Genomic DNA, 27,704 nt, shown 5'->3' on the forward strand with positions numbered 1-27,704 from the left:
TCCAGCGACTTGGATGTGCAGTCCTTCGTTTGAGGAGGTTATAGTAATATCATCCTGATGTGCCACCACTTCTGATGACTCTGGCCAGGAAAAAGGGCGTTTTCTTGTTTGGGAGTCATAGCGTGACTCGTGGTCCGTTGTGGCATCGTGCTCACCAAGTCAACCGGTCTTTCACATGCCTCGGGAAGCACGTCATCCGGTCTACGATGCCACCGTCCATAATCCGCGTAGAGCTAAAGTGAATAGCGGCACGACGCACGGGTAACTAGCTACAATATGACCGCATCTCTGATCCTTGACATAGTGCTAGCACCTCTCCATAGCCGAGATCAGCTTCGCTGCATCGGCCTTGCAGAAGCTGAACCCACCCCTGCAGAAGGATTGTGATGGCGGGGCATGATAAGTGGCCTGACGCCGTGTCACTCTAGGCCAGAGGACATGGCCGTCTACTCCAGCACGGCTTAAGACCCTACATGTACTAAGGCTTTGCGGTCGATTTCAGTCTCTCGTGCCTTGTAGAGCACGAGACAATGACGAGGGCTGTGTTTGATGCTGGCGACGACTTGCGGAAGCGCTATCTCAGCAACGGCCTAAGCAATGGATCCCGTTTCAATAATCGGCCTCCTCGAAACAACAGCCAACGTCGTCGCAATTCTCATCTCATTGGCCGAAAAATTCAAGAAAGCCCCAAGTGCCCTCGCACGAGTGACAAGCGAGACAGAGAAGCTGCGTGAGCAGCTCGATCGCTTCGCTGTCATTCGACGACCGCTGTGTTCCGAGCAGCAGGAGTATCTCGACCGGCAAGTGAGCACGCTGGAATGCCGGACCATAGTGCAGGATCTGCGGGATAAGGTGAAGGCAGCAGTATCCAACAGTGCTGGCTCGAAGTTGTCTTATATTGATCGTGCCAAGTGGCTGTACAACAGTGGTGAGGTCGAGGAGCTTGTCAGCAAGCTCGCCGCTGAGACGGACCGGCTCTGGAAACTGCTCTTGACGTGTGTCGGCTCTGTCTATCGACATGTATACAAAGGCTGACATGCGTATAGAGAGCAAGTTGTCAGCGTTCACGAGAAGTTGGCCATATTGCAGACTATTGTAGCACAAGTCGGGCTGCAGACCTCCTCGGAATCCTCAACGTTCGATCGGAATGGCATCTTCACGCCTTACAAGACTTCCGGCATTGCATGGTACGGGCAATTCCGATGCAAGCCAGGTCAGGACGATAAGTCGGCATATTTCAAAGACCGAATAGCTTTATCTGACGCGTCCTACCATGGCCGATGGGATGAGGTCTACAGGCGACTTGAGCACGCGAAGACGACGCATCGTCAGAACTGGGTCAATTGCACCCGCTTCCGTGAGTCAACGAACACTCGTCACGTAGCGGCAATTGACTGATCGTGTTCAGTGAGCGATGCCGAGCACAAGAGAGGCAAATCCTCAAGTGGCTACACCGTCCTCCATCAAGCAGCCTGGCACGGCAAAAAGTCTGCAGTCGAAGCATTGCTGAAGGAGGGCGCGTGGCGTACGTTCTCTGTCTCATCACGCCACCACCCTCCCCTGTCTCACATCTTGCCAGGTCTCTCCCGCACCAGCGGTTCCAACAACACACCCGAACATAGTACGCCCCTCGACGTCGCCCGAGACCACAAATGGGAGCACCTCTTCGAACCCCTCACACCCATCATCCGCCGACCTGTCAGTGCCATCGTGCTCTGGAAACTTCAGCAGCACCTTCACGACCTCATTCGGACCACCTTCGCCCCCAGGAGTGGCAGCAGCCTACCCGAGGACGCCGAGAAAGCTGACGATGTACATCTCGAGTGCTTCCACCTCCCACCACTAGACGTTCTAACTGAGTTCGAGAGCTCGAGACTGTGGTTCCCGCTGCAGCCGGAGCTGAAGGACACGAGGGAGGGGGCGGCGGTGCATGTGTTTCTCGAGCGCAATGAGCTCGTGGCGGTCATGCGCTGGGGTCGCGGAGACGCTGAGAGGCGCACGTATCGAATCAGTACCAAGGGTGTGCAGGAGATCGAACAGGCTATGATTCTGCGCTAGTTCTGGATCGCACACGGCTTCCTGGGACTTGGCTCATCCTCGTGCTATGGTTCTACAAACTACCTATACAGACTCGATCCTTTGCACGACCATTGCAGTCGCCGCACCGCCGCCATTGCAGATCGCCGCGACACCATACTCTCCAGGCTTCAACTGGTGCAGCAGCGTCGTCAATATTCTCGAGCCTGAGCTGCCCAGTGCGTGGCCTAGAGAGATAGCGCCGCCTAGTAGGTTTACTTTTGCGTTCTCGAGGCCCAGTATCTAGTGCTTGGTTAGTACCGTGAAGCCGAGAATTTGAGGTGAGTCAGCAAGGGGAGAAACCGGCTTACCTGTTCGTTCGCTTTGATGACAGCAGCGAACGCCTCGTTGAATTCCCAAATCGCAACGTCTTCCTTCGTGATGCCCGCACGTTCCAACGCAATGGGCACGGCTTTGGCAGGCGCGATTGTGAAGTCTATTGGATCGGTGGCTGCATCTGCGCTGCTGACTATCCGAGCAAGAACGCGGCTGCCCTGGCCGTACTGCTGAGCGATCTCCTTGTTCCCCAAGACAAGCGCACTTGCCCCGTCGTTGAAGGTGGACGAGTTGGCCGCAGTGACTGTGCCAGTCCCGTCGCGCACAAAGGCGGGTTTCAGAGTAGGCACTTTGTCTTTCTTGAGGGTCTCGTAGCCTTCGTCTTTGCTGATTGTTACGTCGCCCTTTTTTGATTTCACGGTGACTGGGGCGATCTCATCCGCGAATTTATTCTCTGCCCAAGCGGCTTGTGCTCGCTCAAAGGACCGGATTGCATATGCGTCTTGGGCCTCACGGGAGATCTTGTAATTTTTGGCGGTGTTCTCGGCGCAGTTGCCCATGTGGAATTGGTTGTACACGTCCCATAAGCCATCTTCGATCAAGCCGTCCTTCATGTTGATGTGCCCGAAGGGCGGGTTCTGGGCGGCTCGAGGTAGGTAGTAGGGGACACGAGACATTGACTCCATGCCACCGGCTATCTGTGCTTCCGCGAGGCCAAGCTGGATGTTCTGTGCTGCAACGGCTACTGCTTTTAGGCCGGAGGCGCATACTTTGTTGATGGTGACAGCCTCGACGCTGGGTGGGAGACCTGCGAATATGGTCGCTTGTCGAGCTGGGGCTTGGCCTACGTTTGCGGAGAGGACGTTGCCCATGTAAACGTCTGTGATCTTCTCGACGGGTACCTTGGACTTCTCGAGGGCTGATTTTATGGCGACAGCGCCGAGCTGGGGTGCTGACATGTTCATAAAGGAGCCATTGAACTTGGCTGTCGGTGTACGCGCCGCAGACAAAATGTAAGCTTCCTGTATCTCTTTTCGCGCGGGAGCTGTTGTGCTGAAGTGGCTGCGTAGCTGGCCCAGACGCGCAGAGGATGTAGCAGATGCCGTTCGTGCGGCGGCGCGACGGGCGGGCGCTGCGAGGGAAGCCATGTTGTCGTCGGTGTCGCCCGTCAGACGTGCTGCTGATGCTGATTCTGCTGAGGGCGCCAGCTTGTCGAAGTATCCCCAGGCGGACTGAAGATGATCAGAAATTAGCCCGTGGCATGGAGGCGATGGCGGGTATTAACGGCTGGCGAGCATGTGAAGTGAGCTGCGGAAACTACCTCCAACTTTCTCCGCACCTCGGCTCTTTGGAGTTCGGGTATGCCAAGCCCGTAGCGGCGTCGCAGCGGCGTGCCGCCCCGGGTCGCGGCCTTCACCGTGACTTCATTGGCGGCGTTGTATCTGCGGCGACTCTCGTGCCACTGCCATCTCGCCTCTCATTCTCGCCGTACTCATTCTGAGTCTCTCACATACTCATTCATTCCTGGCATCCCGTGCGAATCATTGAATAGACCACGAAAAGCGACTCCCATAAGTCAGAGCGAAGGCTCGCATCGGCCGCAACCAACTCTTGTTACCCCATACCCATCACAGACCATGTCTACATCTGCAAGACGCCGCTTGATGCGGGACTTCAAGGTCAGCGCATTTCATGCTGTGGCCGACTTCCACTAACTTCCCCAGCGCATGCAAACAGATCCTCCCGCCGGTGTCTCCGCCTCACCTATCGCTGATAACGTGATGACCTGGTACATCCCCTGGCCCACCTAAGACGAACCCTCAAGCTGATTGATGTCTCCAGGAACGCAGTGATAATCGGCCCAGCAGACACCCCATTCGAAGACGGCACATTCCGCCTCGTCATGCAATTCGAAGAAGCCTACCCGAACAAGCCCCCCGGCGTCAAATTCGTCAGCTCAATGTTCCACCCCAACGTCTACGGCACCGGCGAACTATGTCTGGACATCCTGCAGAATAGGTGGTCACCGACATACGATGTAGCTGCCATCTTGACGAGTATTCAGAGTCTGCTGAATGATCCCAACACAGGCAGTCCGGCGAATGTGGAAGCGAGTAATCTGTACAAGGACAATCGGAAGGAGTATACGAAGCGGGTGAGGGAGACTGTGGAGAAGAGTTGGGAGGATTAGTTCTCTTCGCGTGGTTGGGATAAGGTTGATGTGTCGAACATTCTGTGGGAGAAATTGCACAGCGAAGGGGCTGCAGGCGCATCGGCGGACTGACTTGGGTTTCTTCACGGGTTTGTGGGTAGAAATACGGCATTGCAGGCGTTGAGCTGTATATTTATGATCAGCAAAGAGATACAATATTCGACATGAGGACTTTCGTTGCTAAGCATCCCCTGACCTTCGTCTGCCACGCTGGATGTCCTGAAGGTCTTGGGTCTTCTAGCGCTGTTTTGGCAGCATCATCGGCCTCACTGTCTTGCCCCATCAGGTAGCAGTGGATGCTAACATGTCATGGCAAGTAGGAAGGTTCGGTCGCACAGTCCTCCTCTGACGAGTGAAACTCGCCACTGTGTAGGAAGAAGGAAGAGAAGAGGCAGCCGAGGACGAAGCGAGTACTTATATCTGACGAGACGTCGACAAAGTGAAGACCAGGGCAACTTCGGAACGGTCACTGTAATGACTCGGCCAGAAGACATTCACTATTTATTGCGTGGGTCAGGCACATTTGCGCTCCCAGCTCTCACTTCCTTAAGTAAGTGGTGTCATTGCTCAGCTCAGTCGATCCTTCGTTCACAATCAGGCCAATGCATTCAGCCGCGAAGAACTGCAGCCAACAACTCAAGTAGCTCCGCAAACCGTGTCCGGACCCTGTTCCGCGTCACGGCCGGCCACAAACATCGTCAGGTTGATAGACAGCCCACGGATCATCGCCATTATCGTCCCAGAGTCCCCTCGTCAGCTCATCCGAGAGCTTGTTAACAGATGAAGAAGAATCGTCCATCTCTACCACTGGCTCATCCACCATCGTCTCAGCCATCGCAATCTGGCTAGCGTCTGCACCAACAGCTTCTGGCGACCTGATCTCACCGCGCTTGACACGTCGCCTAGAATCAGAGGGTAGCCCTCCTTGTCCGTCTCCAGCATCGCTCCTCTTACGCAAAGGCCGTCTCACCCACTTTCCTCCCCCAACTTCGTCCTCCGGTACCCAGCTGATCCTGTTCACGGGCAACTCAATCGTACCCTGCGCTTCTCTTATAACCTCATACTCATCAGTCACCCAGATACTGTTCGGGCACACCGCCTCATCGCTCACGTTCCACGGCAGCACCAGACTCACTTTGCCCGAACAGCGCATTGCGTATGCTTTGCTTGTGATCTTCCACATCATTCTGGTAACATTCAGCTTATTCCACTGACTGCCGGGAAGGTGGGCGGGGTTGAAGTAATACTGGTCATAGACATCGTAGATAGTGATATTGCCGGATTCCTGAGCATAGCGCCTTGCGTCGAGCCGGGCGTCCGAAGTGTAGAACAGGCAGGTTGAGGGTTTCGGCTGCCGGTGTTGAATGCAGAAGGCGAGGTCCAATGCACTGGGCGAGCTCCAGTCGAAAGTTGCGGAGAGCGACGGGCTGATGAGGTGGGCGCAGGGATGGCGGTGAGGGAGAGGTGCTCCGGTGAAGGGAAAGAGTGGAACGATGAGCGTGAGGCTGAAGATCGTGAGGGTGCCGATGAAGAAGAGAAGAGCCTGTGAGAACAGAGTTATCGGCATGGCTATAACGCTCTCGAGTACCGTGTTGTCATTTTCCCGGAGAATGGAAGCGCTGCTCGAGCCTAGGCTGTGCCGTCTTCCTCACCCAATCTAGATGTGTCCCGCTAAGGTCTTCGTTGGATGGTACTGTGGCCAAATTGATGATCAGAGTCCTTCACCTGGGAGGATGCGTTGTCCCTTATGAAGTGACTGGCATAGACATGCCAGTCAGATGCTGGAGACAGCATCTTGTGCTTCTCGTCCGTCGTTCTTATGGAAGGAAGTTTGATACACAGAGTGTCGCAAGATACGAAGTACGGCCAAAGTCTGCCTTGTGGTTCATAAGGCGTCCACCTGCAGGGGCCTACGGACTGATCTCAATTTTTGGCCCCGGGCCCTTGGCCTTGGACTCCTATAGGTTCGGGCAGCTCAACCACTGTGCTACAGACCGCGGCCAATCATTCGGTTGGTCACTAGAACAGGTAGAGGAATGCGCGGTCTCGACATGCTCGTCGACATCCAGGCCCAGGCGGTGATAGACCTACTAGCCACAATATCGGGGACGCCTTCAGCCTTCGCTTCGTCGCTCAATGGCATCTTGTCGGACGTTTCTATATCTGCTACGTCTTCACCCACCTGTACAACGCCATACAATGCTTGGTCCCTTTGCTAAGAACGCGACGTCCCGATTTCTACTGATTTATGCACAAAGCCGGGGGGCAAACAATTATCAACGTCGCCAGCAAGCGTGCATGTCGATAGTGTTCCAAGGACACGTCCTCATCGAATCAATATATCGATTTCACTAAGGTACTGGGTACAGGTGATACTATTGCCCACAGGAAATGCAATCTTCCACCGTAAGTGACTTGCTGGTATTATTGCACCCTTCACATATCTCGCAGTGCTTCACTCGAAATGATTCTTGCCTTATGCGAAACTCTGATGAAGCTTGGTCGAGCTATCAACTTCTGATCTTAGTTCATCGAATTGTCTGAACGTCAATCACTTCACTGCTCTTCGTTCGGATACTCCCACGCGTTCTCTCTTCGACCAAGATGTTGACTCAACTCCCTGCTGAGCTACGCGTCAAGATTTACGCGGTCGCCACCGAAGACTACATACTGCGCACCTGGACCAGAATCAGTACTCCTAGGGACATTCATACAGGCAAAGTCGAGTGGCCGTGGAAAGACGTCGAAGGCCTGCGGGCGAGATTCTTCTTCGAGTTTCTCTCTCGTCAGGATGAAGCATTGAAGGCGCCACGAATGCAAGTTCATGCTGGTCTACTTCGTGCCAACAAGCCCATCCGCGAAGAATTCATTTCACATCTATCAGCTGGCGGCGTCTCGTTTGGGATTCTCAATGACTCCGGACACAACGATCTTGATCGCTTCAGTACCCTGGCCAGCCTTGTGCTGGACCCGTGGAGATCCTTGCTCACCACAATCAGAGACTTATCCAGGCAATTGCCTGGCCCACCCTATTATCCGGCATTGAGGCAGCGCCATGGCTTTCCCGCATTGAAGTGCATCGAGAAGTCTGCGACTACGTATTCCTATCGCGGTGAAATAGCGATCAGCACGCAATCGACAAGACCAGCCTTTGGGAAGCTGCTCGAAGATCTTGCGGCGGGTTCGCGGAGGTTCTGTACGACCCGGCTCAACGTGTGGGTCCGCAGCTATGAAGGTCGGGCTAGCGACAGAGGCGCCCAGAAGGAGCCGAGCAATGTCAAGTGGGTTCTTCGCCACAAGATTGGGCACCTCAAGGTCTCCCTCCGACGCACTGGCAACAACAGAACCATGCCTCCGTACAGGGCGCTCCACCTTGATCATATCGCAGTTTGTCTCCCTGGAGCTGATGAAAAGAGCAGTACATGCTGACCTGACGCAGAACGCAATGACGAGTCGCAATGCCGATGGTTCAACCGAACATATTCTAAAACCTATCCCTTGGGCAGAAAAGCGTATCGACGCATCCTTGGAGAAGGCTTTGAGCGGATACACCCCGGTCTCGTTCGAGCTCTACATCTAGGCTACTCGACACCGCGGTTCGTTGAGCTGATGGGTGTGCTGAGAAGTCGATGACGGGAAGCGTGCCGAGCGGATTGTGCCCGAAAGCTGCATACCGACCTGGCCAACAATTCTGGAGAGCGGCCCACGCACACCTCTAGCATGGAACTCAGCAGGGACTGACTCCTTGAAGATGCAAGCCATTATCTCGGGCACAGGCGTACCAAGGAGAAATTGCGAGGGTGCAAGGAGGGTCCCGGGCTGCTTGCGCAACGTAGTAGCACTCTGGAGAGTCATTGAGCAGAACCCATTACAGAAATAGAATGTGGATAGCAGCACCTAGCATCGAACGCGTACTGTTGCCATGAACCGGCATGCTTGTCATCCGGCTTCATCTGTGCCTTGCGTGCAGCGTCTGAGCAGGCCGCCGTAGGGTCCCAGGCATAGCCGGATGACACGCTCGCCGCTTTTGGCAGCGAGGTTGTTGAGGACGCATTCGAGCGCTTTAGCCACTGCCAACTGGTACGTAAAGAATTGTCTTGAGTATCTCTACATTCATAATCGTCAAGCTTGCCATGATGACGGGATCTTGCCGCACTACCGGTGGAGTGGACGAGTTCGAATATAATCGCAGCGATACCACACGATTCCAGCATGGATCGTGCCCAAGGTTCCGGGACAGTCGCAGTGTGTAGGTATCGTTCCCCATCTTTTGGTCCATTGCAAATGCTTTCAAAGCCCCAGCAGCTATGAAATGGCTCGCCATCAAGTCGTTCGCAAAGCCACCTGCCTGCGCCCCTTCAAAACGACAGTTCCGGATGCTACAGCTCTCGAACGCTGAGCATCAGACGAGATTCCCTTGTCTCCCGAAACTCTTCAAGTCGTTTCCGATCTTTCCTCCTTAACGAGGCCCCTCTGGTGAATACGTCAGGCAGCAGCCCGTCCTCCTCGACGAGGCCGCTCGAGTGAATACGCCAAGTAGCAGCCCGATCTCAAACTATGCACGAACAGTTAATACCTTCTCGGCAAAGTCACTCGAAATGATCATTCCGTGTCTGTTCTGGGTCTCCACTCTACTGGAGAGATACCTAGGTATAAAGTAGTTGTCTTGCCCCGACCACTTCTCCTCTTCCTAACGCCAGGACTGTCCTCGTTCCAGGCATCTTTCTGCTCCTCCTTGCCATAGTCAGATAGCATCTGCAGCTACTTGCTAGGGCGAGCTTCAGTCTTCGAAGAGATCGTTACAGCAGAGAGGGATCACCGACTGAGTGTGCTGAAGGTGTAGATGCATTGCCGGTTCTAAGTCGCCCTATGCCACCTCTACCAGTCAGCTCTGTTGGTGGCCATGAATCAATATGCTGATCTCGCAACAGTGCCGCGTATCTGCCCGCTTGAATGGCTCCAATGCGCCGATTCAACCCGACCTCAAAGAGTCCAACCCAAAACCTCCCCAACAACCTCAACCCCCTTCTTCGCCCTCCCACCCCAGCACCTCCCCACGATCCACGCCACCACCAGCACCGCCAGCTTCACCGCAACCTCAATAATGGCCCCAACCCAACTAAAATCCTGCACACTGCAAAGTGCACTAAAGCTGAGTACTTCAGCGAAAATCTTCTCCCTTTCACCGCCCTCCATATGACAACTCCATCCCCACAAATCACTCAACCCCCTCTCCGTCTTATACAGCACCGCCACCACAACCCACACCGCGATATGCAACACATAGTACGTGATCTTGATCTTCGTGCGTTTCAAGCTGGGGAGGCAGTTGCAATCCGCTAGTTGGTCGAGGATGGAGGTGAACAACGACACGACGGTGGCCGCGAGGAGGAGGTAAGTTGGCCATACCTTCACGGGGCCGTCAGAGGCGGGCGGCCAGGGGGTTAAGGTGCTGCCGTCGGAAGCGCGTGGGGCGTTGGGGTCGGCAGGGTGGGTGTTGCGCGTGCGCAGGAATTGGATGAGGACGTAGAGCATGGCGGCTGTGAGGACGAGGGAGAAGAGGAAGGTGAGGATGGTGGCGATTGGGGAGAGGAGTTTGGTGGCGCGGCGCCATAGAGGTAACTTCTTGGGGTGTTGAGGGAAGGTGACTTGCGAGGGTGGTTTGAGGGGGATGTAGCCTGTTCCGGCGTCGTTGGCTGGTTCGTAGCCGGTGTCTTGGGGGATGTAGGAGGTCGATGATGATGCTGATGGAGGGAGCGGTTGTCTGTAGTTTGGGAATGCGTTCTGATGTGGTGATGGCGTTGGTGCGCCGAGGCTGGGACTGTATGCGCCGGCGTGTGGGCTATTGCTGCCGAGGAGTGGTGTTGAGCCTTGTTGTTGGCGGTGACCGAATGGGTGCCACGTTATATGGTTCGCCATGCTGGCGCTGGCTGGTGATTGGAAGGACGTGGATGGCTGTTCACAATGCTGCTAGTTTTTACAGTCGAAGATTACCTGCTGTCCTGGTGAGTGATCGATCACTCGTTGGAAGATGGCCTAAGGTCAAAAGTATGTCCAGGATGTGACCTGCGGCAATCCGGGAGCATCCAGCCAGTATATATTCCTCAACCCGCGTGGAGCCGATCCGTATAGTCATGCTGAGCGGCCGCGCAACTTCTGTCTCAATTGATCGATCATCAACAGTGGGTTTCAACACGAAGCTGATCGTGGTCAAGTCCGCCTCCCCAAACCTGAACCGTCGCCTCGTGAAGCATAGCGCGGGCGGGCCCTCGCTTGCTGTGGCGTCGATCTCTTAAGCTGTATCGTTTAGTACCATATGGTTCCAACCGCTAAGAGCAAATATAGCAGTTATGGAATGAGCCGATCGAACTTCTGGAACTTGGGCGAAAGTGTGTGTTCGAGAAATGGAATAACATGCTGACCACCCATTGGCCTGAGAAGAAGCAATATCATAGACGAGTACGAGGAGAGCTGACTAAATGTCTCTTTCGACTCCTTTTGGCAATAGTGTGGGGACAATGCCACGGTCGTCTGAACTTGGAGCGTGAGCCTCGTTCTAGGGCTACCCTTCCGTCGGTATCGAAGAGCAGAGTGCGTAATCCTCACCCATGGTCGTTCGTGTAGAACGTAGGGCTCGCAGGCCTGACTGTGCCGAAGGCCGCCCTATGGTACAGTGTGGCGCAACAGTTCTGACCAAGTATTTTGGTCTAGAGAACAATGTTTATTCTCAGCATGACTCGAGGTAGTATCCAGAGCAAGGACTCAGGTTCTTTGGGATTGGACATTGTCTCGTAAAGAGGCCCAGTAATCGCTAATTTACGCCGTGTGTATGAAGGACTTGGGGCCAGCCTCTGTGTTGTATGCTAATATTGATGGATGGCTGTAACAAGTTGTACGTTAGCTAATGCGACCATGTGGATCGGTCCTTGCCGATGCTTGAACTGACGCCACATCAGTAGCGACATGCAGTGACAAAGGAGATACATAAGCGACATCGTCACAACAAGGTTGGGGCGGGAAATGCGCCAAGCCATACAAGCACTGCGCTGCACCTTCTATGAGCGGCGAAGATCCGCCCAGCCAGGGGACGGACATCCACACCGCGCAGAACTTGGCTGCTTTGGAATGAACCGCCACCCAGAACGGCAGGATTACAAAAGCAGGTCGAGGATCTATGCGTCCGACACAAAGCTTTGCCGATTCTAAAATCGAGACCGAAGTTCTTGTGTCTGCGGATCGGACCATCAAGTCAATTTGTCAATAATGCACGCAGTGCCCCTGAATGTCCTCCACACCTACCAATGTGACCGTTGACCACTTCTGGAAGCAATGCGCGCTGTTGAGCACGGCTCGTAAACTGGACTGGACTCTTCTGCGATGAAGAGTCCCTTCGTACAATATACATTATCAGAAGACAGGGTTCTAGGTACCAACGTACCAAGGGTGGACTGACCAGCTCCTGCTCGTGGGCAGAACCGTCCGCGAAGATGGGCACGATGCTGCAATTAGGAGCGTCGCTGCTCTATCAGAACCGCGACTGAATGTGACACTGCGCGGTCCTGGGGTGTCATCCTGCACCGACACGCGTGTTGGAAGCAGTCCAGACGAAGATCGCCCTGTACAGGAGCAGATAACAACGGTCGTTACATGGCCAATGGCTAAGACCGCGATTCGTAATGCTGCCTCGAGGAAATGCAGCATACTCGGACGTCCTCACAGTCTTCGCAACCTCAGCTTGTACTGTTGCACAATGCAATTGCCCTGCCTAGGTCAGGCACGGGATGGCGACCGGAGCCGAGCGACAGTTCTTGTGACACATGAACTTCTTGCTCTATGGTGCTTGACAAGGGCAAACGACGGGTGCCTGCGCAAGAGCATGAACACCCTCAGTTGTAAGACGTATTTTCTCCCCGAGTATCCAGTTCGAGCTTGCGATACTCGGGCGTGGTGCAGCCCGGGTATGTACAACCACTGGAGATGTTGTCGAACCAAAGTGCTATCTCCCGAAGTCCGGGCAGGAAGTCCAGCTATAAGTCTTCTGCCCAGGTCTGTCTCTTTCCTCGATGAGGACACATGCTAACCCATCATGTCTGTTTACCAACTGTGCTTCATTTTCGGAGGAATCGGCGTCTATGTGCTGGACCACCCGAAACGGTTGACGAGGTATTCGCAATCTTCAGGCAGATCGAGGATATAAGAAGCTGACATGAGACTGCTTAGCCATAGGATCTGCGGTGATCTCGGCGCATTCTTGGAAGCCCCAGAACTCGAAAGTATCGTCTCGCTCGCGATGAACGCTAGTTCGGACTGGTTCTGCGTCTATACTGGCACCGACAAGAGAGGCAACACAGTGACACGGTCCAGTATGTCGGTCATCGTTTCCTCCAGCTCGTATTGACTTCGACTCCAGGAACTTCCAAAGGGTTCGGAAGTAGGGACATTAGGCAATTCCTCAAGAAGAATGGTCGACGAAACTGCAAAGCCGCGTTCGGTTCCAGTCCAGATGAATGGCTCTTATACAGCAGCGACGACTGGATGACAAGTGTAGCTGTCAGTCAAACCAACGAACAGTTGAATGAAGCCTTGCACACTGTTGATGACACAGGTCAAACGATCAAGTCTGTATCCTTGGGGATCAATCAGTCGTATGTTGTGCTCTGCACCGACGGGGATTATTATTACAAGGTTAAAATGGGCTATCCGGAGCTGTGGGATATCCTCGACAAATCTGAACGAGGCGATGTCGTTGTATGTATGAAAGCTCATCGAAAACACCTCGTGCTATGCTGCAGGCAGCTTGCTGACTCTGTTCAATATCAGTACGTTGCCTTGAACCCCTACCGCAGGAACGAGTTCTTCGTCGCGCTAGCAAACAACCAAGTCCACATCCGAGCCTCTGCCCTATGCGAAGCACACGTGGTTGAGGTGCTCTCCGACTATCCCCAGCTGGATGTAATCACCACCGAGCTATCGAACTTCAGTAACAACGTCGCGCCCACGCCGCAGATTCCACAGACTCATAGACGCAAGGAATATCTTCAGGGCATTGCGAAGGCGGCTGGTGGCGGAGTGGGTACTGCAGTCGCTACCACGGCGATGACCATGATGTGTGAGGTTATGTGATCGCTAGCTGCGGAGACAGTGAGCTCAGTCGCATCCGTGTCATGAGAGTTGTCGAAGAGTTGTCGAAGAGTTGTCAAAGACGGCGTCGACGGGTGCTGAAAGGAGCGACCAGATCTTGTGCTACGATCGAGCTTAGCATATTAGCTCGTCTGGAGCCTTCCATCGGGGTGAAGCACTGAAATAGCAGACAATTTTTGGTATAGGTAGAAATCGTGGGGGGTGTGGCGATTTGACGATTATTGAGATGCGATGTTGGTTTGCCAGGTCGAGCACATCGCTAATCAGCACCATTACCTAGGTGAGCGCGCTTTCGGTGATTGAGATTGATGTTTAACAAAGAGAGCATGTGTCTGAGTCGTGAACCGCAGCAACGCAGCTCTTCGGTGGACTAGAGATACCAGACTCGCGCCTGCCGCTGGTCTTGGTATTACAGAGTCGCGCCTGCACTCGCGTCAAGCTGCTCTGGACCTGAATATGCCTTCCATGTAGCGCGTGTCATTTCTGAACAAGCATTGTTCTGTACCTTGCCGTGGGCAACAGCCTCACATATTCCTCGCTACGGACAGCAACGCATGAACGACCGATATTCTTGTCCTGTACAAAGCCCGGCTCTGACCATGATTCCACCGCGAATCTCGAAGTTGTTCACAGAAACTTCAAGTTGGAATTTACGCCTAGAAAGCACATGGAAAGACACGATTACGACCGCTCCAGATCCCGATCCAATCAATCCTTACAAGCTCTCAATTCGGCTTCAAATTCGCCCAGGAGGGCCAATCGGGCCCATGTTCTTTTGGTGGCTAAGCCCCAGGCCGTTAGTGAGCCCACGCAATGACGAGTGGAAAGTTCGTCCTAACTACGCGGCCCCTGCACGGTCGGCTTTCGGATGAATACAGTGCATGGAGAAATGACGGTGGAAATAGTGCCTGGTGGGCTGTCCACCACGGACGGATGGTTTGTCGTTGAGTTTACGCAGCAGCTAGAGAGATGGGCGTCGGTGTGGCTTGCGGCGGTGTTGCCGTGGGTGTGCGCAAAGACGCAAGGCAGGAGCGTTGCCTGTTGTGCAGAATGTATATATGGTCGCGGGTTGAACCACGTTTACGGATGTTCACCTAATCGCAATTTCGACAGGAAGCGCAGATCGCAAAACACCATAGCGCGTCAATTGCGGGGAGAGACTTTCAACAAGCCAACGCGACGGATTCGCTGACGTTACCGGGCTATCTCGAGACCCTTCTTCAGCAGAACACGAGAGCCAGGTACAGAACAGTGCAACGACCGTCCTGACGACCTCACACGCCACTAGAAACCGTCCACACAACCCTAACGTCAAAATGCCCGACCTCTCAGCAATGAAAGCCTCCAACGCCCTGATCCCCAAGTACCTCCCAGCCGACTTCACCGCCATCTTCGTCGGCGGCACGAAAGGCATCGGCGCATACTGCCTGCTCGCTCTCCTGCGGCACCACCCCACCACCACAGCCCGAATCTACGTGCTCGCCCGCTCCTCCACCCCAACGATAGACCAAGCACGTACCCTCGCTCCCAACGCGACCATCACTTTCATCAAATGCGACGCCAGCCTCCTCAAGGAAGTCGATCGTGTATGCGCTGAGCTCCAGCAGGAAGTGAAGACGATCAATGTGCTGTATATGAGTCAAGGAACACTGGACTTCAGCGCCAGAACATCCGAGGGACTGCCCACGATGGCGGCCCTGGCGTACTACTCCCGCATCCGCTTCGCGCAGAACCTCCTACCACAATTGCGCGCTGCGAGCGGCCTGAAGCACGTGGTCAACGTGCTGTGTGGAGGAAAAGAAGGCCCCCTGGACGTCGACGACTTGCATCTGCAGAACCGCAAGGGAATGCCGAGGATCAGTGAGATGAGGGGCCATTGCGCGAGTATGCTGACGCTGGCGATGGAGCGACTTAGCAAAGAGGCGGATGGGGAGGTCGGTTTTGTGCATAGCTTTCCGGGGCATGTGGTGACGGGGATCGCGGATACGATGACGGGGCTGACGGGCGTGGTGATGCGGCTAGCAACGAGATTCGTGATGCCGTTCTATGCGATAGGTGGAGAGGAGTGTGGGGAGAGGCAGGTCTTTGCGGCGACTAGTGGGAATTTTGATGAGAGAGCTGGGAAGGGTGGTGTTGAGGTTGTGGGGATGGAGACCGCGGTGGGCACGGACGGCGTGGTTGGGAGTGGGAGTTATGCTGTGGATGAGAATAATGATGTTGTTGCGACGACGGTGCCGGTGTTGAAGAAGATCAGGGAGAGTGGTGATGCGAAGAAGTTGTGGGATGTTACCAAGAGTAATATGGATAAGGCGCTGGCTTCGTAGGTGTGTATCATGAAGAGTTCAACTCCTGCAGCAATTCCCGCACCTCTGCCATGTCCGGCTTTCGTTCATTGTAAATTGCCGCAATCAAGCTCGAGTCGATGTTGGGGAACTGCTTCTGCAGCTCAGCTTGGTTCTTGTCGTCATCCGTCTGTCGCGCATTTGCCTCGTACTGCTGCATCGTCTCGTACTGTGCGCCTGCATCTCCCTGTTGTCTGAGCAGGTCCTCTGTATCGGATCGCTGGAGACCTTGTGAGGGCGGAGGACCCTGAGGAGCGCCCCACGGATTCGAATGCTGCTGGTTCGACTGCGGCTGCTGATTATGTTGTGGCCGCTGACTCGTCTGCTGACCATAGGGTGTCTGTTGGTGCTGGTTTGAGGTGTCCTGCGCAAAATATGTCTGATTCAACCCCGTCGACTGCTGGCCTTGTGTTGGCGAGTTGACGTATGGATTGCCTTGTGATGTGGCGTCCTCCCAGGGGTTATTCGACGACATCTTGCCGAGTTGCTGGACTCTACCCACGCGACCGTCGGTGAGCTTGACCTTGATGCCTCGAGGGTGGTTGTGTCGGGTCAGCAGTTGAGCGACCAGGCCTTGCACTTGCTTTCCGGTGCGCTGATCGGCTTTGAGGACGATTGAAACGGCTTGGCCTGGTTTGACTTGGGCGTACTGGGTGACAGGCATGAAATTGGGATATGTGGTATGAGAAGCAAGAGCGATGGAGGATGCCTGGTGGTCGAAGTTGTCAATCGGCAGCGGCGACGTACGTCACTCGTCACCCCCGGAGATAGGTGAGCTCGTCTCCGGGCTTGGCCAGGCTTCCCCAACTTGAATCACTTTTCTGGCTCAGAATGCATCTGCAACCTACGCTCTTGTCTGTTCACATGCGGAACGTGGACAGTACCTGAGGTACAGCCCGTCGCTGGTAGACGTCTTGAAGTGAGTATCTCCCGCCAGCCATGGCGAGCACGCCGAGCAGTTCGCTAAAAAGACCGCACCCTGAAGACGATGCATCTTCTGACCAGAAGAGAGCACGTTCCAACAATGGATCACCGCGTCCGTCTACCCCAGGCACGCCTGGTGCGCCGCCAAAGATGGACGTCAGTCAGATCATGGCCCAGGCCAGAGCAAGAGCCGAAGCGCTCAAGGCACGCAATGCTGCCAATGCACCACCTGCTACAACGCCAGCGGCTTCTCTGCCCACCGGAACATCGACATCTGATCGCCTCGCCGCCTTGAAAGCGCGTGTTGCTGCCGCCACAAGCAGAACATCTACACAGTCAACAACACCACTACCGAGCCATGCGCCTCCAGCACGGGAAGACATGCCGAGAAGTCGCGGAGGTCTCGATATTGGCATGCACCCACTCCTCAGAGATGACGCGCAACATACCGCTGCAGCTGGTAGAGCCCAGCCAAAGTTTGCTACGACACTCGGAAATAGGAAGGCACAGCCACAGATTCCCAAGAAGGAGCAGCTCGACCTCACGGCGCCGTCCTTGGAAGAGCTGAAAGCGAACCCGTACTTCGACAGCAGCATAGGGCCTGCCAATGCCAGTCTCCGCGGCCGCAAAAGCCGCCAACTCCTCTTCAATGAACAAGGCAAATACATGGCCCAAGGCGCCGCCCTCCGAAAGCAAGCTCAGCTCGAAGAGATGAAGAAGCGCATTGCGGAAAGCGCTCGAAAAGCCGGCATAGACGAGGACCTCGACACCGAAAGAGCCTTCCTCGTCCCCGAGCCACCCGCAATCGAATGGTGGGACGAAGGCCTCGTCAACGGCGACAGCTATGACGCCATCTCTAACCCAGCCAACCTCAAAATCGACACCCCCGACTCCGTAGTCACAATCTACATCCAATTCCCGGTCGCCCTCGAACCACCCCAAGAAAGGAACATGCCCGCTCCGAAACCCATGCACCTCACGAAAACCGAAATGGCCAAGAAACGCCGCCAGCAGCGCAAGGCCAACATGCAAGAAGAACAAGCCAAGGTCCGCCTCGGTCTCGTACCCCCACCCCCACCAAAGGTGACACGCAACAACATGATGCGCGTCCTGGGCGAAGAAGCGATCCAAGACCCCACCGCCGTCGAAGCCCGCGTCAACCGCGAAGTCGCCGCCCGGCATCAAACCCACCTCGACGCCAACTCTGCTCGCGCTCTGTCCAAGGAAGAGCGCCACGAGAAGCTTGCCCGCCAGCAAGCTGCCGACGAGAGTCTGGGGATTCACGTGCGTGTATACAAGATTGGCAGCCTCGCCAACGGCCAGCATCGTTTCAAGATTAGCAAGAACGCCGAGCAGGATAAGCTTACCGGTGTATGCATTATGAACCCCAAATTCTGCTTGTTGGTGGTTGAAGGAGGTGCGCATTCGATCAATCACTACGACAAGCTCATGCAGAATCGCATCAAGTGGACGGAGATCGAGGAACCGAAGGCTGTGCAGGAGGGGAATCGTGCTGCTGCTGAGGAGCGACAGCAGGCGAAGTGGCTGGATGCGCATGATGAAGAGACGGGTGAGCTGAGGGACCTAGGCGAGAATAAGTGCGAGCTGATCTTCAGTGGTGAAGAAAAGCAGAGGGCGTTCCGCAAGTGGCTCGGCGCGAGAGTCTGTGAGACGGACGGGCAGGCACGGGACGTTTTGGCGCGCGCGAAGATGGAAGGGATGTGGAGCGTAGCGAAGAGCTTCAAGCGAGATTTCTGATTGCTGGGCGTAAGTAAATGAGCTATACGACGCCTCAGACCGATTTTTCGAGGGCGATGTATTCGAAGTCTTGACTACTCAACCACGACCTTCACTTGGCCCTTGTCAAATGCCACCTTGTCCTTTGTTACGCCCTTCTCGATCGCCTTCTTGCTTGGGTCCGCGTAGTACCACGCTATATCCTTGACGGTCTTCCCGTTTTCGGTGACCAAGTTGTAGTAGCTGGACTGGCCTTTCCAGGGGCAGTGATAATGCGTCGTTGATGGTGTGAGGCGAGGTTTCGCATTCTCGTCCTTGCCAGGGAGCGGGAGCTTGAGAGCTGATTCTGGGATGTAGTAGTTTCCTTCCACGCTGGAGGTCTCCGAGACGGGGACTTCGGCGAGGAGGATGCCTGAGGCGGTGTGTGTTGCTTTGACGGTCGCCATTGCGTGTTGCTGGGCTTTTGCTTCCGGTGAGAACAACTGCGTTTGGCGGGGAGAGTTCAAAATTGGCTGTGTTCGCTTTCGGTATGTGTGTCCTGACGTCCTGTAAAGGAATCTGTATACCCGGAATGCGATATCAATCAATTTAAATATGTCGTTGTGCTCAAGCTTTACGAGTGAACGTTCAAGCAGCATAAGCATTGCGCCTTATGCTGGGAAGTGACAAATCGGCGTGTTCGCGTCATCATGCATTGCGGAGAGTCAGCGGTTGCCTTGCAATGTTGTTGGCACAACTCGAGCACACGTAGCTGCGGTGCACCAAGAAATTGTCAACTATGCGGGCAGGCTGAAGTGTGGCTTGGGATAAGCGGCTGGTGAAGGTTGTGGTTGAGTGAAGTTCTGGGTCTTAATGTAAACCCGAAAATCAGAATGTAAAATCTTGCACCACAGAGTCCTCCCTGGCCCGTAGATTTTGTTGGGTGAGGTGCCGGTCCGCGACGCTCGAATGACGAGACTCCGACGGGAATTGAAGGCGACTCAGAACTGGCAGTGATGTTGAACCGAGCGACAAATCTCTCAACTTCGAATTGCTTAAGCTTCACTTGAGTGTTCTTCCGGCGCCAGCATAAGCTCAGGCCGCACATACCTAGGTAGTATCGAAAGTGACAAGCCAGACTATCTGAGGTATCTGAAGGTCTCCCAAATGCGCCAAGTGGCTCCATTTTATGCCCCAGAGCTCCCAATATCTCGATCCTGAACGCCTTCGCTAAATAGACAGACCACGCCCATACTCACACGGCATTAGCTAGCCCATCAAATGAGCTGATAAGGACGCCGCATCCCAGCCTGTCCATTCTGAAACATCAAGTACTTCTGCGGCGGGATCTGCAGACGACGAAACGCTTCGCGCTACATGAGCCGGCTCGACGGGGGTGCGACCCTCCTCGTGCATCACAAACAGCCCCATGCCCTCGTGCTTGCGCTTCTTGCTCTCACCCTGACCCTGAGTCATCCGGCGGTTGTGGCTATCGGCTTCAGCTTTGACTTTGAGCGCGGCCTCGGTGAGGGTTTGGACGATCTCGAATGTAAGGAACCCTAGAATGTCGATGACATCGTCGTTGGGCTTGGTGTCGACGATCGTGCCGAAACCAGCCCACTCTCGGAAACGCTTGCCCTTGCGAAAGGTGAAGGATGCTTGGCGACAGTCGGACCAGTAGACGTACTCCTCACGAGTCATGTTGCGGGTGCGTTCATCAGCGGAGGCGAGACGGGCGAGAGTAGCTTCGTTCTGCTCGTCCTCCTCTTCGTCTTCCTCGTCGTCCCGCTCGGGAACTTGGACGCTGTAGAATGACTCCACGTCCCATGGCAAGACGAGCTTTTGTTTCTTGTTGGACTTCTGCGCGGGGCCTCCGGCGGCGGGAGCTTGAGCGTTCTCGTTGTCGATGTCGATGTCAGCGTCACCGCCACCTTTGTCGTCCGAGTCTTTGACGTTCTTGCGGACATCCTTCCAGGAGAGGAAGGTCTTGAGGCGGGAGAGTTTGGACTTGTCGTGGCGGATTTGGAACATCAAGTCGTGGATGTTGATTGATTTCGAGCCTCGTCGGTTGGCTAACTCGACGGCGGTCTTGAGCTGCTGATTGTTAGACTGTGGCGTGGTTTTGTGGAGGAACTCACCATATGTATGACTTGTTCGCGAACGATTTCTTCGATGTGCCAGGTAGTATCGGGAGAGGGTTCAGCAGTTTCGCCGCTAACGAACATCATCTTCGCGCAGATGTTAGCAAAGTATTCACGGTAGTTATCAAAAGACTCGGACGCCATTTGTGCTTCGGTGAATTCAGGGGATTCAATGGGAGGTGCAACGTAGTTGTAGTCATAGCCTTTAGTGATATCGTATCCGTAGCAGTCGACTGGGTCCAATCTCCACTTAGAAGTTTCGGGGTCGTCAATGGGATCATCAAGTGGAAAGATGGTGTCGAAAAGGCTCGGCTTTTCCACGGGAGGCGCTTCGAGGGAGTTCCAGAAATCGTTGCTGATGCCGCCGAAGCTGCCTCCTTCTTCTGCTGTGTCCTCGAACGGGGCTTCCTGGAAGGGGTCTTGATCTTGTGCGAGTATCTTACTTGGTGATGTTGGAGGATTGGCCTGATTCCGAAGCGTTAGAGTCAGTGCTGCGGTCACTGAAGCAGTTCGAAGCAAAGGATTGGAAGGAGCTTTGCGGATCGGAAGCGGTCCATGACGATCGAGGTACGGAATAACGATCGTGACGAGGACGACTGTGTAGCTGACTTTTCGAGGCTGCTTGGTGGTCAAAGTACACGAAGAGTGTCCACGAACATGACTGCCAAGAACGATCAACTTTCGGTCGTCTGGTCGCCTCGCAGCCTCGCCAATTGTTCGAGCAGTCGTCGTAGGTATGAGGGACCAGAACGATCTCAATTCCGCGGCCAGCTCCATCCGCTTCGTCCAGTACTCGTCCAGCCCGGTTCGTGCATGTCCTCGGCACCAAGAGATGTCTTCGCAAAATCAATGTGAGTTCTTACCTGCTGAATCTCCTGCCGATATTTGGCGGGTCGTTCGGCCATTTTGACTACCACTTCTGGCTGCCCCGCCTCCTCGCAGGTCAGCCCAGATTTGCCTCCAGTCTGGGAGCTGTGCGCGTCCCAAAAGAATTGATGTGGACACCGACTTCAGTCATGGGTGATGGGCAGGATGAAAGATGCAAGAAGATGCTACGGCTGAGGACAATCAGAAGACCTACGGTGGCGTCTACAGGCCAGCTGTGCAAAGCTCTCCGCACAGCACCTGCCTCCCCGCACTATTCTTCACTTATTTTCCTGAGCCAGTACTTATAGTAGCAGAAGCAGCACTGCTCGTAGACAGCAAAGATGCTGTACCTCATCGGCCTCGGCCTGGCCGACGAGACCGATGTCACAGTCAAAGGTCTCGAAATCGTAACAAAGGCTGACCGGGTCTACCTTGAGGCATACACGAGCATCCTGCTGGTGGACAAGGCCAAACTTGTATGTACAGCACTGCCGTAGAACCCTCATCACCCTGTCCTCACTAAGCCTCTGTCCCTTAACATTGCGCACGCTCGCTGACAGCCATCTGACCAGCCACCCTAGGAGTCCTTCTACGGTCGGTCCATCACCATTGCGGACCGCGAATTAGTCGAGTCCTCTTCAGACACCATCCTCGCCAACGCCCAGCACCAGACCATCGCCTTCCTCGTCGTTGGCGATCCATTCGGTGCCACTACACACACCGACCTGGTTCTCCGAGCTCGTTCGCTTGGCATACCGTACCAACATATTCCCAATGCCTCGATACTCAATGCGGTTGGCGCTACAGGCCTGCAACTCTACAACTTCGGCCAAACAGTCTCCATGGTCTGGTTTACAGATCACTGGAAGCCGACTAGCTTCTACGACAGGATAGCGGAGAACATGGGAATAGGTCTGCATACTTTGATCTTGCTCGACATCAAGGTCAAGGAGCAAAGTCTGGAAGACATGGCGAGGGGACGGAAAGTATACCAACCGGCGAGGTACATGAGTGTGAGTGAATGTGCGGCGCAGATGCTGGAGACGCTGGAGATCCTGAAGGAAGCCGAGGAGGAAGCTGAAGAGGGCAGCGGCGCATCCTCAACGCCGAAGCAGCCCAAGCAGCCAGTCTACAGTCCCGACTCCCTTGCGATAGGCGTCGCACGACTAGGCTCAACAGAGCAGAAAATGCTCTGCGGCACGCTCGCAGAACTGGCGGAAAGCGATCTCGGTCCCCCATTGCACAGTCTCGTGTTGTTGGGCAAACGGGCGCATGAGCTGGAGAAGGACTACATCAAGGACTTCTGCGTGCATGAGGAGACGTTTGAGGCGAGCTGGGCGAAGTACCATGGTCGGTGACAGTGGCAGTGATAGTCATAAGAGTGACAGAACAGCAGAGATACTCTGTACGTCCATCGCCCAGTGGTGACGAGCATAGGCGAGCTGTTGCAGTGCCTCCTAGGCCTCGAATATGAGAAATCTCAATGAGCGTACGTGTACGTGCGATAACTTGGAGATCAGCGGCCATTCCGTCGTAGCATCCATATCTCACAAGCACTAAGCCGAACCGCGTAACAGTCCTTCATGCAGACCGGTTGACTAGAGCGAGCAGTGCGTAAGTTCTATCATTCTGAGCCTTCGAGCAAACACCGTGGCGTGAGATCGCTTCTACGACTGGTTTCTAGCGTCTGTAGGCGACATTCATCGCAGTCTATCCCGTCTCTACCCACTCGCGAGAAAGTACAGGTGGGGAGTACTTGCGCATCAGAAAATGGGTGTGCATATGCAGTGGAATATAGTTGCTCTGCAATTCCATGGCAACCCAAACACCGGTGCGACACCATCGAGCGCCATTCCCACGACGGAGTCGACTTCGATCTGCAGAATCCGCCTCTTCGTTGTGAGCACGGCGAGATCCACACAAAATTCACGCAGTCCGGCCAGCAGATCAGGAAAGAGTGGTCGGTCCGGATTCAACGGTGCCGGTCACCCGGTCTTGGCTGGCGTCTGTCATCCGGTCTGGAATGTGGCTGTCATCCGGCTTGAGCTGACGCCAGTCAACCGGCTCAGTGCTTGGCCTATGCCCATCGCGTCTACCCAGGATGTCGTGAACGGGAATAGCACATCGGCAAGTCATCATTAGTTGTCGTTGTCATCGTCATCATCATTGGAGGCGCACGGCCTCTGTTACATAGCCGCGAAAATATTTGTGCTGTTGGTCAATCCGCCACAATCTATCCAGTCGCGTTCTTGACCAGCACTGGCTGCATACACTCATCAGCCCCAATTGGTGTACCGCGGACCTGTCTTCCGTTCCTGCCGTATTGAACGTGCATCAAACTGCATGTCTCTCGACTCGAGTCTTAACCGCAGTAGGCGTTTCCTCTTCCCATACGCCGTCGCCGCGTATTCTTGTGCCACCCACCCCAGTTCACCTCGAGTCACTGCCCGTCCCTCTCCTCCCGAAAATCTTCCTCCTCAACCCCATGCCGTCCTTCTTCCCAGCCCCGACCGGCGATGTTGGACTGTTAGCATCCGACTCTTTCTCCCGCTCAAACGCAGTGTTGCTAGTACTCGTGCTCAAGCTCTGGTTCGGCGCTCGATACCCCGTTCTCGTTTGATTCGGACTTGCATTGAGCGCATTGGCCGGACACGCCCCGTTCAGGCTTCCTTGGGTATTGCTCCTACTTCGACTGGTGGTCACGGCAGAGTTGTAAGAAGATGTGTTGCTGGCCTCTTTCTGTAAAGCGGCTTTCTCGGCAGCGGGACTGTGTGGGAGTTCTTTGTTCATGTTCAGTAGTTCCTGAGGTGGTGATAGCGTTGTGGTCTTGGAAGTGCCGGGAGTGCGAGCGGACGACTTTGGTGGCGGAGGTGGTACTGGCGGTGGGATGCGGCCGCCGGTCGGTGACTTGAGGGGTTGCGGGGTTGGTGGGTTCGCTGTCAGGGCGCCGCCGGCAGGCTTGCTGGCCTTTGAGGAAGTTTGGAGTGCGGAAGGTGGTGGCTTTTTGGTGACGGAGGTTGGCTTGGGGGACTGCTTCGATGGGGATGTAGTGATCCTGCTCTCGGGAAGCGACTTTGACTTTGCGAGTGGTTGGTTGTTCGAGGTTGACGGTGTCAAGCCTAGCTTAGCAGCCGATATTTTGGGACGAATTTCCTTGACGCCCTCTTCGATGCTTTCTCCAGTTTCGGTGCCCTCGTCCGAGGCCTCTGAGTCGTAGTCCTCGTCACTTGACGGGTCGTATGCTCGTTCCGGGTCACCGTTATATACAACCCACCAGCCAATTGTCTCCTCTTTAGCGAGCTTGTCTCGTAGCTCAGCCATGGCATCCCACGCGTCAGGCGGTATCGGCTGGTCATTCGTGATGTCATGCACATTGGCACTCAGTGCACGAATGTCCGGCGGTGAATTGAAGGGCCTTTCGATCGACATGGGCAGAGTTCTGGCCCTGGTCTTGCGTTGCTGCGGGCTCCTCGCTCGTTCTGGAGAGCCATCTGCGGGATCATGCTTAGACGTCCGATCTGCCGTCGTCGAGATACGCCGCTCTTGTGCTGCTTTTGACGCGTTGGCTGCTTGTGTTTGAAAGAGGTCGCCCAGGTGTACTTCTGCTCTTGGTCCTCCAGCAATCATGGCTACTCGATCGCAAACGAAGGCATAGGGCTGCGTGACAGCATTCATTGACTCGTCTTCGGGATCGTACTGCTCGAGGAAGTCTATTCTTCGGCCTGACTTCTCGAGGCGTTGCATGATTTCCGGATGTAGCTCGCGGAGGGAGTTTGCCAGCGCTGTGCGACTGTGTGGATTTTGTATATATTCAACGGATACCTCCTCCAGATTGTGGATTATAGCGTGAACACGTATGCCAGTGAAGCCATCTCGTGGCCATCGGAAGCCATGGGCAAGGTAGATAGGCATGTTGGCGGAATTTTGGTTGCGGTAGTGTAGATGGTGCTGTTATAGGGCGCTTTGTGGTTCGACCCAGCTCTGACAGTCATGGATTAGTTTAGCATGTAGCAAGACAGTCAGCAGTTGGCGGCAATATAAGATAATCGCAGGCTGGCACGAATCGTGTAACACAGCAAGACGTGCGACTCTGCTGTGACCAGTGCGATCGTGGAGGGGCAAGTTGAATGGCTATGTGCATGGCGGCAAGGACAGGCACGCGCTGACCGTGCAATCCTAGAAGTGGGCTCTGTGTTGCATAGGTGAGGGAGCACAGAGATTCGTGAAGTGCGACAACGACGGTACGCAAGTTCGCTCCTACCTGTGGTCGTCGTTGTGATCAGACAGGCATGGACTGGTTGGCTGCAGCGAGCTCCCGCCTCTCTTGGCAAGGACGAGGGCTCACCTTCCTTTTTTCAGCTCGCATCTATCAACATCCTGAGAGCGTTGAATTGTGTCACGAGTCATACGACTTGCGTACGAGATATCGTACGTTATTGACAACAGCAAGCACGGAAGTAAGAAGTCGCAGCCTGAGCAAAGACTTTTGGATGAACACAGATCAGTCCGTCTGGTCTTGCCCACTTGATATCAATTTCAAATTACAACCTTGAAGCTCGTTTGTCTCGTCTAGGCTTGCCCGGACTCAATCGCGCCCAAGCGATCTTCTCCAGACGACTCGGACTAAAAGCAGCGACTACCTGGTCGCCAAAATCCTATTTTGATTGCACGTAGCTTCGTCGTGCTGTACATACGATGCACTGTTGTGGCAGCGCCGTGCGGTGCTTTATGAACCTACGCTCTCGGTGAAATCCCCAGGCACATCAGCACCTGCCATGATTGACGTTGCGCCATCGTTCTCCTCCAGGTATCGAATCGCTGCGTTTGTCGATCTACTGAGACGGTTCCTATACGACCAGTATTCCGATATAGAAGGCCTCCTATCAGTATTGATCGATGAGAATGGGCGCTCTATGGACGGAGTTCGAGGCCGCAATGCTTAGCCCTACCGAAGGGCTCCTCCCAGGTACAAGTCTTGACCGACACATCAGGGTTTGCGAATGGCCACCCGCTTGACGAGGGACGAGTTCCCAAGTGGTCATTGCAAAACAAATCATGTCAAATAACGGGTCATCATAGCCCCCGAGGAGGCCTCGTGGGAGTCTACAGTATGCTGGTCTACTGGAAAGCCCATGCCCTCATTTCGCTGCCGTCCGACCACTTCGAGAAGAACCCATTCCGGCGGCCTTCAACGCGCTTATTGAACACAGCAGCCGCTGGCTTTTCTAACGGAAAGCTAATTATGGCGGAAACCTGGAGCGCAACAGATAGAAGTGCCGAAACGGAAAAAGGGCCGGGCGGAAATCTGGGGCGCGACAGATAGAAGTGCCGAAGAGGCAGGGCTTTGGACAGAGAGTGAAAAGGGGGTCGCGCGGAAAGTTAGCACACCACCTCTCTGCTGCCTTGGCTGTCTTGGTATGTCAGAGAGACATGATTGGAGCGGAGGACTCAGGATGGACAGATAGAAGTGCAAAAGCGGCAGGTATAGGTCCCGGAGGGGAAGAGGGCGGAAAGGAAAGGATACTAAGTACTTTTAGGGCCCCCGCAAAGGTACCAACGTTTCGACTGCCTTGGCTTGTTAGTGTAGTACGACTGGTGCATCCTTGCTCCTGCTGTCCTTGCTCCTGCTGTCCTTGCTCCTGCTGTCCTTGCTCCTGCTGTCCTTGCTCCAGTTCCTGCACCTCCTGTCTCTGCTCCCAAGGTCACTCTGCTAATGCGCAATTGTTCCAGGTTCCTCTTCCCTTCTTCAATAACCGTACTAGAAACGAGATGGCTCTCATTCTTCGTTTTCTGCTCCTTCAAAGCCGCAATCACAATCACAACCATAACAGCAACAGCAACAACCTCTTCCTCCTTCTTCCTCCCTTCCCTCTCCTCTCCCTTTTTCGTTTCTGCTCACCAAAACCACAACCGCAACCGCAACAGCACCAGCACCAGCACCTCCTCCAATTCTCCTCTTCTGCTCCTCCCTCACCATGGCAAGTGCTCTCGCTGCAAACTCTGTTCCTA

The 27,704-nt window shown here is 54.7% G+C and overlaps 13 protein-coding genes across 13 annotated transcripts; 7 read left to right on the forward strand and 6 right to left on the reverse strand.

Moving 5' to 3' along the window:
* Positions 1-597: 597 nt before the first annotated feature.
* AB675_7581 (uncharacterized protein) lies at positions 598-2,058 on the forward strand (the record flags this gene model as incomplete). Its single annotated transcript, XM_018147962.1, has 4 exons — positions 598-995; positions 1,047-1,357; positions 1,409-1,525; positions 1,580-2,058. The coding sequence occupies 4 exons, from the start codon at positions 598-600 to the stop codon at positions 2,056-2,058; spliced, it is 1,305 nt and encodes a 434-aa protein (XP_018000199.1).
* A 63-nt stretch (positions 2,059-2,121) lies between these two features.
* On the reverse strand, positions 2,122-3,500 carry AB675_7582 (Acetyl-CoA acetyltransferase, mitochondrial; the record flags this gene model as incomplete). Its single annotated transcript, XM_018147963.1, has 2 exons — positions 2,122-2,319; positions 2,388-3,500. The coding sequence occupies 2 exons, from the start codon at positions 3,498-3,500 to the stop codon at positions 2,122-2,124; spliced, it is 1,311 nt and encodes a 436-aa protein (XP_018000349.1).
* Positions 3,501-3,989: 489 nt separating this feature from the next.
* Positions 3,990-4,543, forward strand: AB675_7583 (Ubiquitin-conjugating enzyme E2 2; the record flags this gene model as incomplete). Its single annotated transcript, XM_018147964.1, has 3 exons — positions 3,990-4,031; positions 4,077-4,141; positions 4,195-4,543. The coding sequence occupies 3 exons, from the start codon at positions 3,990-3,992 to the stop codon at positions 4,541-4,543; spliced, it is 456 nt and encodes a 151-aa protein (XP_018000450.1).
* A 697-nt stretch (positions 4,544-5,240) lies between these two features.
* On the reverse strand, positions 5,241-6,131 carry AB675_7584 (uncharacterized protein; the record flags this gene model as incomplete). Its single annotated transcript, XM_018147965.1, has 1 exon — positions 5,241-6,131. One exon carries the CDS (start codon positions 6,129-6,131, stop codon positions 5,241-5,243), a length of 891 nt encoding a protein of 296 aa, XP_018000397.1.
* Positions 6,132-7,168: 1,037 nt separating this feature from the next.
* Positions 7,169-8,144, forward strand: AB675_7585 (uncharacterized protein; the record flags this gene model as incomplete). Its single annotated transcript, XM_018147966.1, has 2 exons — positions 7,169-7,951; positions 8,004-8,144. The coding sequence occupies 2 exons, from the start codon at positions 7,169-7,171 to the stop codon at positions 8,142-8,144; spliced, it is 924 nt and encodes a 307-aa protein (XP_018000541.1).
* A 1,403-nt stretch (positions 8,145-9,547) lies between these two features.
* On the reverse strand, positions 9,548-10,483 carry AB675_7586 (uncharacterized protein; the record flags this gene model as incomplete). Its single annotated transcript, XM_018147967.1, has 1 exon — positions 9,548-10,483. The coding sequence occupies one exon, from the start codon at positions 10,481-10,483 to the stop codon at positions 9,548-9,550; it is 936 nt and encodes a 311-aa protein (XP_018000487.1).
* A 2,167-nt stretch (positions 10,484-12,650) lies between these two features.
* Positions 12,651-13,687, forward strand: AB675_7587 (uncharacterized protein; the record flags this gene model as incomplete). Its single annotated transcript, XM_018147968.1, has 4 exons — positions 12,651-12,727; positions 12,791-12,927; positions 12,975-13,312; positions 13,385-13,687. The coding sequence occupies 4 exons, from the start codon at positions 12,651-12,653 to the stop codon at positions 13,685-13,687; spliced, it is 855 nt and encodes a 284-aa protein (XP_018000253.1).
* A 1,334-nt stretch (positions 13,688-15,021) lies between these two features.
* On the forward strand, positions 15,022-16,029 carry AB675_7588 (uncharacterized protein; the record flags this gene model as incomplete). The annotated part of the gene is made up of 1 exon (XM_018147969.1): positions 15,022-16,029. The coding sequence occupies one exon, from the start codon at positions 15,022-15,024 to the stop codon at positions 16,027-16,029; it is 1,008 nt and encodes a 335-aa protein (XP_018000255.1).
* Positions 16,030-16,986: 957 nt separating this feature from the next.
* Positions 16,987-18,729, forward strand: AB675_7590 (U4/U5/U6 small nuclear ribonucleoprotein prp3; the record flags this gene model as incomplete). Its single annotated transcript, XM_018147971.1, has 1 exon — positions 16,987-18,729. One exon carries the CDS (start codon positions 16,987-16,989, stop codon positions 18,727-18,729), a length of 1,743 nt encoding a protein of 580 aa, XP_018000499.1.
* A 74-nt stretch (positions 18,730-18,803) lies between these two features.
* On the reverse strand, positions 18,804-19,154 carry AB675_7591 (uncharacterized protein; the record flags this gene model as incomplete). Its single annotated transcript, XM_018147972.1, has 1 exon — positions 18,804-19,154. One exon carries the CDS (start codon positions 19,152-19,154, stop codon positions 18,804-18,806), a length of 351 nt encoding a protein of 116 aa, XP_018000408.1.
* Positions 19,155-19,956: 802 nt separating this feature from the next.
* On the reverse strand, positions 19,957-21,733 carry AB675_7592 (SAGA complex subunit spt3; the record flags this gene model as incomplete). Its single annotated transcript, XM_018147973.1, has 3 exons — positions 19,957-20,781; positions 20,826-21,620; positions 21,692-21,733. 3 exons carry the CDS (start codon positions 21,731-21,733, stop codon positions 19,957-19,959), a joined length of 1,662 nt encoding a protein of 553 aa, XP_018000458.1.
* A 303-nt stretch (positions 21,734-22,036) lies between these two features.
* On the forward strand, positions 22,037-23,053 carry AB675_7593 (Diphthine synthase; the record flags this gene model as incomplete). The annotated part of the gene is made up of 2 exons (XM_018147974.1): positions 22,037-22,171; positions 22,277-23,053. The coding sequence occupies 2 exons, from the start codon at positions 22,037-22,039 to the stop codon at positions 23,051-23,053; spliced, it is 912 nt and encodes a 303-aa protein (XP_018000316.1).
* Positions 23,054-24,125: 1,072 nt separating this feature from the next.
* AB675_7594 (uncharacterized protein) lies at positions 24,126-25,607 on the reverse strand (the record flags this gene model as incomplete). The annotated part of the gene is made up of 1 exon (XM_018147975.1): positions 24,126-25,607. The coding sequence occupies one exon, from the start codon at positions 25,605-25,607 to the stop codon at positions 24,126-24,128; it is 1,482 nt and encodes a 493-aa protein (XP_018000319.1).
* Between the last annotated feature and the right edge of the window lie 2,097 nt (positions 25,608-27,704).

The sequence above is a fragment of the Cyphellophora attinorum genome (genome assembly GCF_001299255.1).
Source record: "Cyphellophora attinorum strain CBS 131958 chromosome Unknown Contig12, whole genome shotgun sequence".
Classification (NCBI taxonomy): Eukaryota; Fungi; Ascomycota; class Eurotiomycetes; order Chaetothyriales; family Cyphellophoraceae; genus Cyphellophora; species Cyphellophora attinorum.